This window comes from Octopus bimaculoides, chromosome 15 (assembly GCF_001194135.2).
Source record: "Octopus bimaculoides isolate UCB-OBI-ISO-001 chromosome 15, ASM119413v2, whole genome shotgun sequence".
Lineage (NCBI taxonomy): Eukaryota > Metazoa > Mollusca > Cephalopoda > Octopoda > Octopodidae > Octopus > Octopus bimaculoides.
Window position 1 is genome coordinate 25048667 of NC_068995.1, and position 11267 is coordinate 25059933.

The following is an 11267-nucleotide window of genomic DNA, read 5'->3' on the forward strand; positions in this document are numbered from 1 at the left end:
TATCGAGTGGGATTCCTTCCACCCTCACCTTGGAAGTCTTCTAAGATATGTGGACAGAAGCACCACTTCCTCCATCAGCCTCCTTGCCTCTTCCACTGTCCTAAACTGGACAACCACTGTCCCGTATTTGCTTCCTTTTGTTATATACATAATTTGACCCGATTGTTCCATCAGTGCCTTTTCTATTTTTGCCACTTCCACCTGTTCAACCTTCTTGTTCTCCAAAGAGTGCACCTTGTAGGTGGTGGTTTTTTTCTCCATGTTCTCCATGATTCTTTTAGGGGGCGGCAACTTCATGTTGCCGCCCACCTTCTGTGTCATCTTGCCATACTCCTTCAATCTAATCAGGTCCACTTCCCTTCTCTTCATCTCTGCAGCCTCAGCAAAACTCTTTGTTTTTTCCAATATTTTATCCATTTTTTCCACCACCTTCACGAGCTCCTCCTCCGCTGAAGACAACTCAGGCCTGCTAAGGTCTGAATACATTGTCTCTACCGGTATAACACCCACTGACAAACCGCTGCCAAGCAGCACAAACAATTCCATCCGACTCATCAAAAATCAACACAGCGAATAGACTGACACATGCACAGTAAGCAAGCTACTTACTACACAGAGGACTACGTTTAACTCCAATGACTGTTTTAGCATGTTTTCTACAGCTGGATGCTCTTCCTAGCACCAACCACTTTGCAAAGTGTAATGAGTACAGCACTAATAAGATTGCCAAGTAATTCGCATGACAAAGAAAAAGGCCTTGAGTGAGGGAGGTGGAATTATGCCAGGTATTGAAAAGCTTATGTATGATAAAAGGACAGGAACAGATGTCTCACTACAGAGGAGATACATGATTACCCCACATTATAATATAGTGGTGACGAGATATCAGTGTATTCTCAAAATACAAGAAGGCAGGTATAGCAGAGAATACAGACAAAGAATTGGCAAGAGTGGATGGATACGTTCATTAGAGGAGAATGACAGATAGTCAGTGATGGGTGTAAAGGTGAATGTTGTGAATGAAACTAGGGTGGAAGTGTGGTTGATGAATGGCAAGGGGAAGGTGAAAGGATAGAAGTAGCTCAGGAAGGAGGAGGTGATAAATGACAGTACAGGAAGAGAGGATAACAGTAGTATGACAAACTTGTTAGTAAATATGTGGGTGGGGAGGTTGAGAAAGAGAGATGTACAGTGGCAGAGATGGATGTCAGAGGTATGTAGGGGTGCCTGATGTGTATAGGGGAGACCATCTATGGCTGATATGCTAGGGTAACAATAAATAAAGGAGATAGTTAAAGGTAAGGTAATGGCAGTCAGGAATGTATCTCAGGAAGGCACAGAAAGGGTGATTGATGGGAAATAAAGTTGGAAGGAATGTTATTGAGGGAGATAGATTTTAAGAGAAATTTGTTCTAGGGAGATGGAAGATAACAGGTTAACAAAGTGGGATAAGATATGTGTACATACTGCTCTATGATTATAGCAGCTGAATAGTGCTGTAGTTAGACGAGTGGAGAGATGGGGATAAATTAAATGCAGGAATAGGGCTTAGTGAGTGTATAGACACAAACATTATGCTTTTAGGTTCTCACTTTTGTTGAGATGGATGTATCTTCTTGACCACAGTGAGTCACCAATCAGTCTTCAGTCCTTCATCCCATGTCTTCCTGGGTCCTCTTTCACAAGTTCCATACACATTTAGCGATTAGCACTTTATGCAACTGTTCTCAAATACATCACATGACCATACCAGTACACTTTTCTCTCTTGAACACTACATCTGATTCATCTTATGTCCAATTTTTTCCCCAACACTTTTGCACTTTGTTGTACATGCACATTGATGTTGCACATCCAGTAGAGCATATTATCTTTGTGCTTTTCTAGTCTTTGCTAGTTCTTTGCATTTGGAGCTCCTTGTCTCACTACCATGTAGCATTGCTGTTTGCATACAAGCATTATGCTATCTGTCTTTCATTTTGATAGATCTTTTGTTACTGACAAAGTTAATGGCTCTGTGAATTTTCATTAGCCTATTCTTATTTTAACAACTATATTTTCAGAACATCCTCCTCCACTGCTAATTAGGTCACCTGAGGAAAAGAAACTATATACTACTTCTAGGGAATCTCCTGAGCATTCAAGAAAATCTATTTCCTGGGTGTTCTCAGTGTTTGATGCTCTTGTACCTCTGCCACATGCAGTCTACTTTTTTTTACTCAACATTTCTGTGATCCCTCCCACTGCACCTCTCGCATGTCCATAGGTTTCACAAAGTACACTATATGGAATTTCTATCTACACTTTTTTTACATATTGAACAGGGCCATTTTTCAGATGGGAGTGGATTCTGTCTGTTGACCTGCTAACTAAAACTTTGGTCTTTGCTAAGTTTATTTGAAGGCCCTTTGAGTTCATCTTGAATTTCTTTTTAATTCTGCTATAAATTTTTCTATAATAATGAGGTCATCAGCATATAATAGTTTCTAAAGGTAACCAGTCTTAAATTCCTGTTAAGTTTTGGAGGACTATGATAAATAGGAGGTAACTCCTACCTGTACCCTAAATTCATTGCTGTACTTGTTGCTAACTCTCACCTTACTGACATTATCTTTGTACATTGTTTGTATGGCTCTCACAAGTCATTTGTCTATCCCTAGGATCTCAAGGATCTGACCACCAGATCCTTGAGCAAGGGATCCTGTTGAACGCATACTCCATGTACAATGGCTTACTTTTGGCTTAATACTTGCAATTATCTTACAAGAAAGAGGGCATCAATAGTACTACTCCCTGGCACAAAACCAAACTGCATCTCATCTAACCTAATTTTCTTCCTAAATAAATGGACTATAATGCTTCTTGTAAGTTTTATGAGCTGGTCCAAAAGTTTGATATCTGTGATTACTTCTATAGTATCTCCTTACTCTTGTAGCTAACTATAGTGCTGTATGCTATGCTAGACACTTGGAATAAGCCCTTCCTTACAACCTTATTAACTATATAAGCAACTGGGCTTTATTGTACTCTATCTGATATTTTAAGCATCTCAATGCTGATTCGTGATGGACCCTGCCTTCATATCCTTAATTGATTTATCTATTAATCTGCTGTTGACTAGGATAGTTGGTCCTTGTGTTGGCTCGATGTTGAGAAGACCCTCTTTCTCATATACTTCTTCCACATTTAATAGCCTTTCATAGTAGCATTTCCATGCCCCTTTCTTTTCAGAATCCCTAAATGCAATTGTACCATTATCCACAGCACACATTTCTCACTGTCTTGCAGTCTGGAATATCTATGGCTCTAAGAACATTGGCAAATCTCTGCCTTTCTGCTCTTCTCCTTTCTTAATAAACCCGAATTGCATTTGATCTAAGCTTATTGTTTTCCTAATTAATTAGTTGCGTTATAACTCATTTTTTTTTTTTACACTTATAACTTGATCCATCTGATTGATGCCTTTGTACCAGCTTTTTTCTAGAGTCTGGTTCTCAGCTGGGATCCACATGACCCTTGCAGTCCATATAAGGTTTTGTTAAAATTTAAATGCAGTGAATTAGTTATACACAAAATATTTTAACAATTTTGTTTATATTGTTCCTAATAATATTTAATTATAAAAATATATGAATTTTTTTAAACATCAAATGGTTATGAGGTTCCATTCAAGTGAAACAGAAATGAAGCGGGTACTCAGGAAAAAAAAAGATGGCTGAGAACCACTGTTCTAGGGCATCTCCTTTGTTCTTGTAGCAGTTGGTCACAATACTGCTACATCAACCATTGGGTATGACACCTGTCTCTATAACCTGATTGATTAATACATGTCTTACTTTGCCAGATATTTTCCGTATCTCAGAAGTATTCTTGATGATTCAGCTGCTTTCCTTCCCTCCATAACCTTCATCACTCTTCTCATTGTACTGTTGTCAACTTTAACAGCTAGTCTCTCTCTCTCTCGCTCTCTCTGACTTACTTGGGGTTGTCCCTCTCTCTTACACTTTCTTTTCCTTCAGTAACCTTTCATAGTTATATTTCTATGAATGATTTAACAAATGAAAATCAGACTATGAGGGAGAGGCTATTTCTGTGGAGATAAGCCATTGTGAAATAAGAAAAGTGAAAACAATGAGTATGAATTCATACATAAAAGAGAGATGTGGGATATTGTTTTGAAACATGTTAGTCAAATGGCTCTATTTGTCTACCCGTGGACATAGTGACTTTTAAATAGATTTTTAAAGATAGTTATTAACAATTTGACTAATTTACATGTTCACTTCTAGTTGTCATTTTAGTTGTACATTTTAAAAATTGTTTCCAAATTTATTTTGAATACAGTTCAGAGTTCCAGTCGAGATGGCCTGAGCACTCCAGGAACACAGTCTACTTCAAGCACAAACTCTAGCAAAGGTCAAACAGATAATGGAGTAACAGAATCATACATTCATCAGTGCCCTAGCTTGACCTTGTGTCAGGATCTGGGACCAGACTGCATCACTTGTAATTTCAGTAGTTCATGTATTTATGGCCAAATTCACACAGTGACCTGCAAAGCTAAGCAGTTCATTAATTGTACGGTAATGTAATTTGGTATCTTTTTCTTTTTTTATATTATTATTATTACTATTGAGTGAGAGAGCACGCATGCCATCAAAGTGACACTGGGGTAAAATATACGATGCCCATTATACCCATCATGACTACCTGTCTGATAAGGGTACACCAGGCACATGCATTACAACCATATGTGCGCGACATGGTGATCTCATATCAAGATAAACAGCGCATGACCTCGCAGGTGGGGCCCAGTTAGAATTTTCTTCAGGTCGAGTAGCCCATCCCGCTCAAAAGGTCCTTGAATAAGGTTTGTTTAAAGATGTTGAGCAAAACACCCATGTTTCCAAAGGTGAATTATTCAAACTCTAAAGAATTCCTCTCAACACATGGCTATGATACTCCCCCACTACTTCTGTTCATGATCAGAGATGCACATATCATCAGCCACCAAGGGACATGCTCAACTGGTTAAGGTCAAACAACTGACAAGCAAATCTGTGGTATTGAGCAGAATATTTGCTGTAGCCCATCTTTTATACCAAGACAAAACAATGTACATGATAACACTTTCAGTTAGTTAAGATCAGAAGCCATGAGAGCCACTGCCTGGTACTGCATCTGGGCAACGAATGGATGTGTCGGCCGGGAGTCGAACCCGGATCGACTGCTTGGAAGGCAACAATGCTAACTGTTACATCACTGACACTTATTATTATTATTATTATTATTATTATTATTATTGTTGTTATTATTATTATTATTATTATTATTATTATTATTATTATTATTATTATTATTATTGTTATTATTATTATTATTATTATTATTAAGATGGTGAGCTGGCAGAATTGTTATCAGGCTGGGTAAAATGCTTAGCGGCATTTCATGTCTTGGCATTCTGAGTTCAAATTCCACTGAGGTCAACTTTGCCTTTCATCCTCTCGAGGTCAATAAAATACGTACCAGAGTACTGGGGTTGATGTAATTGACTATTCCCCTCTTCTAAAATTGCTGGCCTTGTGCCAAAATTTGAAACCATTATTATTATCATCGTCATCATTATTATTATTATGCCCCATGTTGGGTGCAATATATTTAAGGCAGTGAACTGGTAGAATCATTAGCATGTTCAGCAAAATGCTTAGCGGCATTTCGTTCATCCTTATGTTCTGAGTTCAAATTCCCCCAAGATCAACTTTGCCTTTCATCCTCTTGAGCTCGATAAAATAAGTACCAGCTGAGTACTGGGGTTGATGTAATTGACTTTTCCCCTCCTCCAAAATTGCTGGCCTTGTGCCAAAATTTGAAGCCATTATTATTATTATATTGTCCCTCATGCTGGGTGCAATATATTTTGACTATATATAATCAACTAGCCCCCTCCCCTCATTTTCAGACCCTGTGCCTATTGTAGAAAGGATTATTATTATTATTATTATTATTATTATTATTATTATTATTATTATTATTATTATTATTATTATTATTATTATTATTAAAGATGTTGCACAGTATCCAATATCGTAATGTTGTTGATTGAAGATATTGTTTCTACCGGAGGTTTATACTGTTTGTCTATTCACTACAAAGACCTCCAACAGACAGTACTTTACGCAATAAGCGTGCAATTCCAAGTAAAGCTGATTTTTGCAATACACATAGATTGTAGGGTATTTCTAAAGTTTCCAGATGTTTCTTCAGGTTGGTTGGTACTGAACCCAATGCTCTGAAGACAACAAGGACAACCTTTATTATTATTATTATTATTAGTAGTAGTAGTAGTACTACTACTACTACTACTACTACTAAGGCAGCAAGCTGGCAGAATTGTTAGCACACTGGACAAAATGCTTAGTGATGTTTTGCATGTTTCTATGTTCTGAGTTCAAATTCTGCCGAGGTCGGCTTTGCCTTTCATCCTTTTGGGGTTGATAAATCAAGTACCAGTAAAACACTGGGGTCAGTGTAACTGACTCATTCTTTCCCACCAAAATGGCTTCCCTTGTGGCAAAATTTGAAACCATTATTATTATTATTATTATTATTATTATTATTATTATTATTATTAAGGCAGCAAACTGGCAGAATCATTAATTCGCCAGGCAAAATGCTTAGTAGTATTTCATCCCTCTTCATATTCTAAGTTCAAATTCTGCCAAGGCAGTCTTTGCTTTTCATCCTTTCGGGGTCGATAAAATAAGTACCAGTTGAGCCCTGGGACCAATGTGGGACCAACTGACAAGCAAATCTATGGTACTGAGCAGAACATTTGCTGTAGCCCATCTTTTATACCAAGACAAAGCAATGTACATGATGACACTTCCAATCAGTTGAGATCAGAAGACAGTGAGCTGGCAGAATCATGAGCATACTGGGTGAAGTGCTTAGCAGTATTTTGTCTGTCTTCATGTTCTGAGTTCAATTTCTGCTGAGGTCGACTTTGCCTTTCATCCTAAATTATGTACCAGTTGAGTATTGGGGTCTATGTAGGCGACTTAACTCCTCACCCCAAATTTCTAGGTTTGTGCCTATAGTAGACAGGATTATTAAGGTGGCTAGCTGGCACAATCGTTAGCATGCCAGGCAAAATGCTTGATGCCATTTCATCCGTCTTTACATTCTGAGTTCAGATTCCATTGAGGTCAACTTTGCTTTTCATCCTTTTGGGGTCGATAAATTTTGTAACTGAAACACTGGGGTCGACGTAATCAACTATCCTCTTCCTGCAAATTTCAGGCCTTTTACTTGTAGTAGAAATGGTTATCATCATCATCATCATCATCATTGCTATTAAATCATAAAATTAAGGCCAGTCAATCTTTTATTTTAACCATGAACTTTATTTGACTGAAAATGGGAAAAGATACAGATTGAAAAGGAATAATTACAGTGTGGATAAGAGATTACATTGTTAGTGTGTATCCCACTGCAAACATCGTGTTCTTGGTCAAGATACTTAACCATACTGGCTTAAACCTTTATGATTATTTATGAAGTCTTTGTAAAAGAAAACAGTAACCTATTTACCTTGTTTTAAGCTATATAGTTGAAGAGAAAGAAGTTAATATCTGGCCATGTATAGATGTGCTAATTACGTTTTACTGACGGTTTTCTAATTTTGTAGATTTGAAGTTGTTTGTGTTAAAGGAGCTTCTACATAATTAATTAACAATCTCAATGTAATGATCAAATCTTATGTAATTAATTATCTACTGCCTTTCAAATGAAGGCCACATATTTTAAACTATGTCTCAGTATCTGAACGTAGCATATCCACAAAGTTGGAATAACTTCTGAGTGAGAAACTGATTTAATACTTTGGTTGGCTACTGTGTACTAAAATTATTGAATAATAACAAACTCATAAACTACAATCATCTATCTGTTATGTCGTATTAAAGAGATAAACGAGTTTGCTGGTCATAGTAGCTCTCTCCTCTCTTATTTCACTTATAACAGTCACTAAAACACTGCAACAAACAAAGTACTTTGCTGCAATTGCTATCAACTTCCTTAACCTTGACCATGTTAAAACATAAATATGTTTAACAGCCTGATGGGGATTTTGAAGGCATATTTAGATGTGTGACGGCATGAAGTGGTTGAGGCATAGAGCTTTCAGACAGGAAACTAGTTCACAACAAGTAACATTTCAAAATAATCTGGTTGTAGATAACAAATTAATAAGTAGAATTAAGAATACTCCCCTAATATCAACTTGCCTGCCACCATCTCTTCATCCACAGACATATATATATATATATATACACACACACATATGAGATCGTTGCCAGTGCCCCTGGACTGGCTCTTGTGCAGGTGGCACATAAAATACACCATTTTGAGCGTGGCCATTGCCAGTACCGCCTGACTGGCCTTCGTAGGATTTTCGAGCGAGATCGTTGCCAGTGCCCCTGGACTGGCTCTTGTGCGGGTGGCACATAAAATACACCGTTTTGAGTGTGGCCGTTGCCAGTACCGCCTGACTGGCCTTCATGCGGGTGACACGTAAAAGCACCCACTACACTCTCTGAATGGTTGGCGTTAGGAAGGGCATCCAGCTGTAGAGACTCTGCCAAATCAGATTGGAGTCTGGTGTTGCCATCCGGTTTCACCAGTCCTCAGTCAAATCATCCAACCCATGCTAGCATGGAAAGCGGACGTTAAACAATGATGATGATGATGATGATGATTAATGTGTGTTCTTATGTTCAGTTATAATAAAAACAATTTTACATTAATCTGATGGGTTACTCTATAATTTTGTCAAATATAAATTTATTATCCTTATGCAAGAATGTTGTTGACAGCCAGCTAAGCCATCATTGGATTGCAGTCCAATTATGGCTTAGCTGGCTGAAACTTTGAAGTCACTGTCAGCAACATTTTTGTATAAGAATAATGTATATATAATGTATCCTATTTTATAAACTTATACATTGTTTTCTTAATATTGAACTTTATATTTCTATTTTCGAAGGGTCCAGAAAAATTTGAAAGGCAGTTAGAATGTCGGTTTTGTTACCAGCTGGATCCATCAAACTATACTTGCAATTCCTCGACTTCTTGCCGAGTTGTTGCAGCACCAAGACAAAAGTATGTTTCAACATGTAAAGTTAAAGAGCCAGTCATGTGCTTAGGTGAGTTTTAAGTTTAATTATCAAAACTTAACAAATGTACAGGACATTATGTGTTAATTGGGACTTAAAATGAATGACTGAACAAATCCTGTCTTTTATTTGGAATGCTATATTGATGCAAGACTTTTCTTTCTACTTGTTCCTTTTTTTGTCATTTTGACTTGTATTTTGCTATACTTGCACGGTGGTATTCTGTGACAATGTCCTTCACTCCAGTTTTATCCCTGATCTCCTCCTTCTGGATGTGATCTCTTAGCAAGATTCCCAACATCAAACTTTCCATAGCTCTCTGCACTGAAAGCAGATGTTGTTCGCTTTGCATCAAGGCCCAAGTCTCACAGGCAAGACTGTGTTGCTGAAGAGATTGGCAGGAGCTGCCTTGTTTAGGTCCGCCTTCAGCACATCCTTCACCGAGTTGAATGCTCTCCATCCTGCTCTTACCCTTCGCCTTCGCTACATCTCATTCTCCTGACCGAGATACACATAGCTGCTCACCTCTTCTATTTCATCACCTCTGACTGTTAGGCCATCTAAGATTTGCTTATGACATAGTGCTGATAGTGGAGAGCACCATTCAGCCGTAGACCATGCTGGGCGAACTGAATTTCAAGGGTTCAGCAGTCAGCCTGCAGATCAACTGTACCAAAACCAAGTACATACGGTCGGAGGGCATACGGATTGGTGTGATGTAGGTGAGTAAATCTGTAGATCTCACTTTATGAAAATTTTACTGCTGGTCATTAAGGAATGTCAGAAATTTAAGATGCTGGAGAAGGTTACTATTAATGGCTATCTCCATTGCTTTTGAAATACAGGAAGTATGTTTTGATTGGATGATAGTTGCAGAACTATTGAAGTTGTGTTTCTTGAAGATGTGGTACATTAGCATGTTTATAAAGGCTGATATATATTTATATATAGCTGATACATTTATACACTGGCAGACAAACTGACAGACAGACACACATGCATGCACGTGCACACACACACACACACACACACACATACACAGTGATAGTTTGGCTAGTATAAGGGCTGAAAGTTTGGTGAGTATAAGTATTGACACTATACATAGACATCAGAAACATTCTGCAATGGGGACCATATCAATCTAGTCTCTTTTCAAAAAAATATAGCAACATAATCAATGCACATATAAAGAACAAACAAACAAAACATTGCACCTCATTTTTGTTAAACATTAGAAGCATGCAAGTTGATGTTTGCAATTGATTCAGATGCTAAGGCACACCCTCACTGAGGAGCTTTCCCAGTCGATGCACATCCTTGATATTGCAATGACTTCATCTCAAAGACTGGTTTTTGCCTTCAACAACTGTTAATCAATATGTCATGCTAAATCGAATACCACTGTATAGAACTGTTCTTCTACTATAGCCTTGGGCCAACCAAAGCCTTGTGAGTGAATTTGATAGGCAGAAACTGAAAGAAGGCTGTCGTATATATATATATATATATATATAAGTAGACCGCCTTGGAGGAGAAGGGTGTGGAAGCTTAAAGACCCTACAAATGGACAGAGACTTAGAGACAAGTTACTTGAAGCTTTTGATGAAATAGAAGGGGATATAGCATCATACAACGTGGAAGACAATTGGAAATTTCTGCGGAACAACCTGCTGAGAGCCACCGACCAGATCTGTGGCTGGGGTAAAGTCTCTTCTCGACCGAAAATAACGTGGTGGTGGAACAAGGAGGTAGACAGGGCTATTAGACAAAAGAAACAGGCTTGGAAGGACTGGAAGAACGGTGGTAGCAGGGAATTGTACCAATATGCCAGAAGGGAAGCTAGGCGACAGGTTTATTTAGCCAGAGGGGAAGCAAATAAGAAAAGATTTGCCAATGTTCTGCGCCGTGAGGACCAAAGACTTGAGGTATTTCGTGTTGCAAGACAGTGTAGGAGAGAGAATAGTGACATCGTAGGAGAGAAATGTGTCCACATGGATGATGGTACGCTTGCACTAAATGAGGCTGCAAAGAAAGAGGTCTGGAGATGCCACTATGATAGATTGCTAAATAAAGAGAATGAATGGGAGTAAGAGA

At 38.2% G+C, this 11267-nt stretch overlaps 1 protein-coding gene across 1 annotated transcript in view; it reads left to right on the forward strand.

Moving 5' to 3' along the window:
* LOC106872102 (TM2 domain-containing protein 3) overlaps positions 1–11267 on the forward strand; it is a 31328-nt gene that overhangs the window by 4317 nt on the left and 15744 nt on the right. Inside the window, exons 2-3 of the mRNA XM_014918960.2 lie at positions 4345–4583; positions 9044–9203. Of these exons, the coding sequence (XP_014774446.1) occupies positions 4345–4583; positions 9044–9203 (399 nt within the window). The remainder of the gene's footprint in view (positions 1–4344; positions 4584–9043; positions 9204–11267) is intronic.